Here is a 2,023-nt window from a genome sequence, read left to right on the forward strand (position 1 = left end):
CTCCACTTACACTAGGACTTTGGGACTCTACATATGACTGGGGAAGGTCAGTTTAAATTAGAGAAAAGTTCTGAATCCACTTTTTTCACAAGAGATTCAGCATTGTTATTTTAAAGAAATAGTGACTAAAATTGAAGTGACCATGTGCTCACTAGAATTTCTTGAGGATGACTTATGTATTTTAGAATATGGAGTAAAACTAAGTAGGTGCTGCTTCAGCATTTGTGGATGCTTAAAATACTTTTCTAAAATAGTAAATTGAACTCAGTATCAAAATGTTTACATCTGTATTGCCTTCCCAGCCGCTTTCCCCTTGGTTGCACAACCTTCACCTTCTTCAGTGACTATACACTAGCAGGCAGAGACAGAACCAAATGTGTTTCGTATACTGAAACTGCTCGAAGAACTAAGCTCCTGACACCAGTAAGTGCTTGCTAAATCAGACAAGTGCACCATTGAGCAGATTTTGAACTTGCCATTCTGAATATGGGAGAATAAAAAGGGGTCTGCATTTTATTATTAGAGGTGAAACTCAATTCCTTTTCATCTTTTCTATCTTCAAATCACTCACATATTTGTGAAAGAGAAGTGCAAGAATGCAACTATAACCACATGTAAGGGGTTATGAAAATTTCATGACTTCGGATAATAAAATAAAGCCCATGCCCACAACCAATACGATAAGGGCAGTATAATCTGAAATTCAGAACCTTGTTCAACTGTGTGCTCCTTTCCCAAGGTTTCCATTATGTCACTCACCACGACTTCCTGACAGTGAACACTGTCTGGGCTTTCCACACAGAAAAGTGTTAGTTCATTGCTGCCTCTTGTTATAAAGGTAAAATATTAAGGCATTTCTGTGTACTCTAAAGGTGGGGGCTAGAAATAAAGGCAACAATGACCTTTAACAAGTTTATATGTAACACATAAACACTTAAAACTCAGTGGCATTTACGCCTCAGGCATTCTTCCTCCTGATAATCTTCACCTAGCTTCCTACAGTCCTCCTCCAATGACCCAGCAGGACAGAAAGGCCCTCCACAAGGTGCTTTCCATATGGACTCCAAGCTCGGGACAGGACAAGTGCCCAAGGTTGTGGGGTGGCTGCTGCATCCACCTGGACTCGTCAAGAGCTTGCATACAGTGCTGTCCCTCCTTTTGGGTTCTTTCTGACCTTTCTTTCTTTTTTTTTTAAACAGACCGATAAGAATTATTAGTTCAGGAATCAAAAACCACGTCAGTTCACACCGAGTAGAACCGAATGCGTAGCTGGTTTCCCCTGGATTAGAATACGGCAAACCACCCAACCACTCTGGTGTCATCAAAGTAATGACCTTCTATTACTTTTGTTGCTGTTTTTCTTATCACTGGTTACTTGTTTAATTCAGCATATTAATAAATACCAAACTCAATGATTAAGAATATTCACAGTCACTTGGTAAGTGTGTGGGTGATGTGATATGAAGTGTGATCTTAGTTGTTTCATTTTATAACGTGTAATAAAAGCAATGAAATATTTGAAAGCTCAACTTACCATACATTGAAAATCCATGAAAAGGGATTACACCTAAAAAACAAAAAATAATTATTTTCAATAACTTGTAAACCAAACCAAATCTACTGCTATCAAGCCCATTCTGACACGTATAGATTAGAGGAGCTGCTCCATGGGGTCAGTCCCTGCAGAAGCAGATGGCTGGACCTTTCTCTGTCGGAGCAGCAGGTGGGCTACACTGCCCAGCCCAATGCTTAACCCGCAGTGCCACCATGGCTGCTTCAATCCAAAGATACTGAGTTAAGTAAATTTGAAAGGGCTAAATTGGAAAACCAACACTTTCTATTTTGACCATCACCTTTTATTTATGAATATCAGTGATAAGATGTTTTAAAATCTTTTGAAAGCAAACTTGAGGTTTTCAAGCTATATCCAAATAACTTTCCATTGATATGTGGGGGGAAAAATACATGAAGCAGGTCATGTTTTGTTTTTTTTTAAATCATTTTATTAGGGGCACATACAACT

At 38.8% G+C, this 2,023-nt stretch overlaps 1 protein-coding gene across 1 annotated transcript in view; it reads right to left on the bottom strand.

Annotated features, from left to right (window-relative positions):
* Positions 1 to 2,023, bottom strand: part of TBC1D19 (TBC1 domain family member 19) — a gene marked incomplete at its 5' end in the record, with an annotated part of 127,414 nt that overhangs the window by 34,054 nt on the left and 91,337 nt on the right. Inside the window, one exon of the mRNA XM_045284077.1 lies at positions 1,535 to 1,567. Within this exon, the coding sequence (XP_045140012.1) occupies positions 1,535 to 1,567 (33 nt within the window). The remainder of the gene's footprint in view (positions 1 to 1,534; positions 1,568 to 2,023) is intronic.

This window comes from Echinops telfairi, unplaced genomic scaffold, assembly GCF_000313985.2.
Source record: "Echinops telfairi isolate 266 unplaced genomic scaffold, ASM31398v2 ScPeMD7_7468;HRSCAF=8506_0, whole genome shotgun sequence".
NCBI lineage: Eukaryota > Metazoa > Chordata > Mammalia > Afrosoricida > Tenrecidae > Echinops > Echinops telfairi.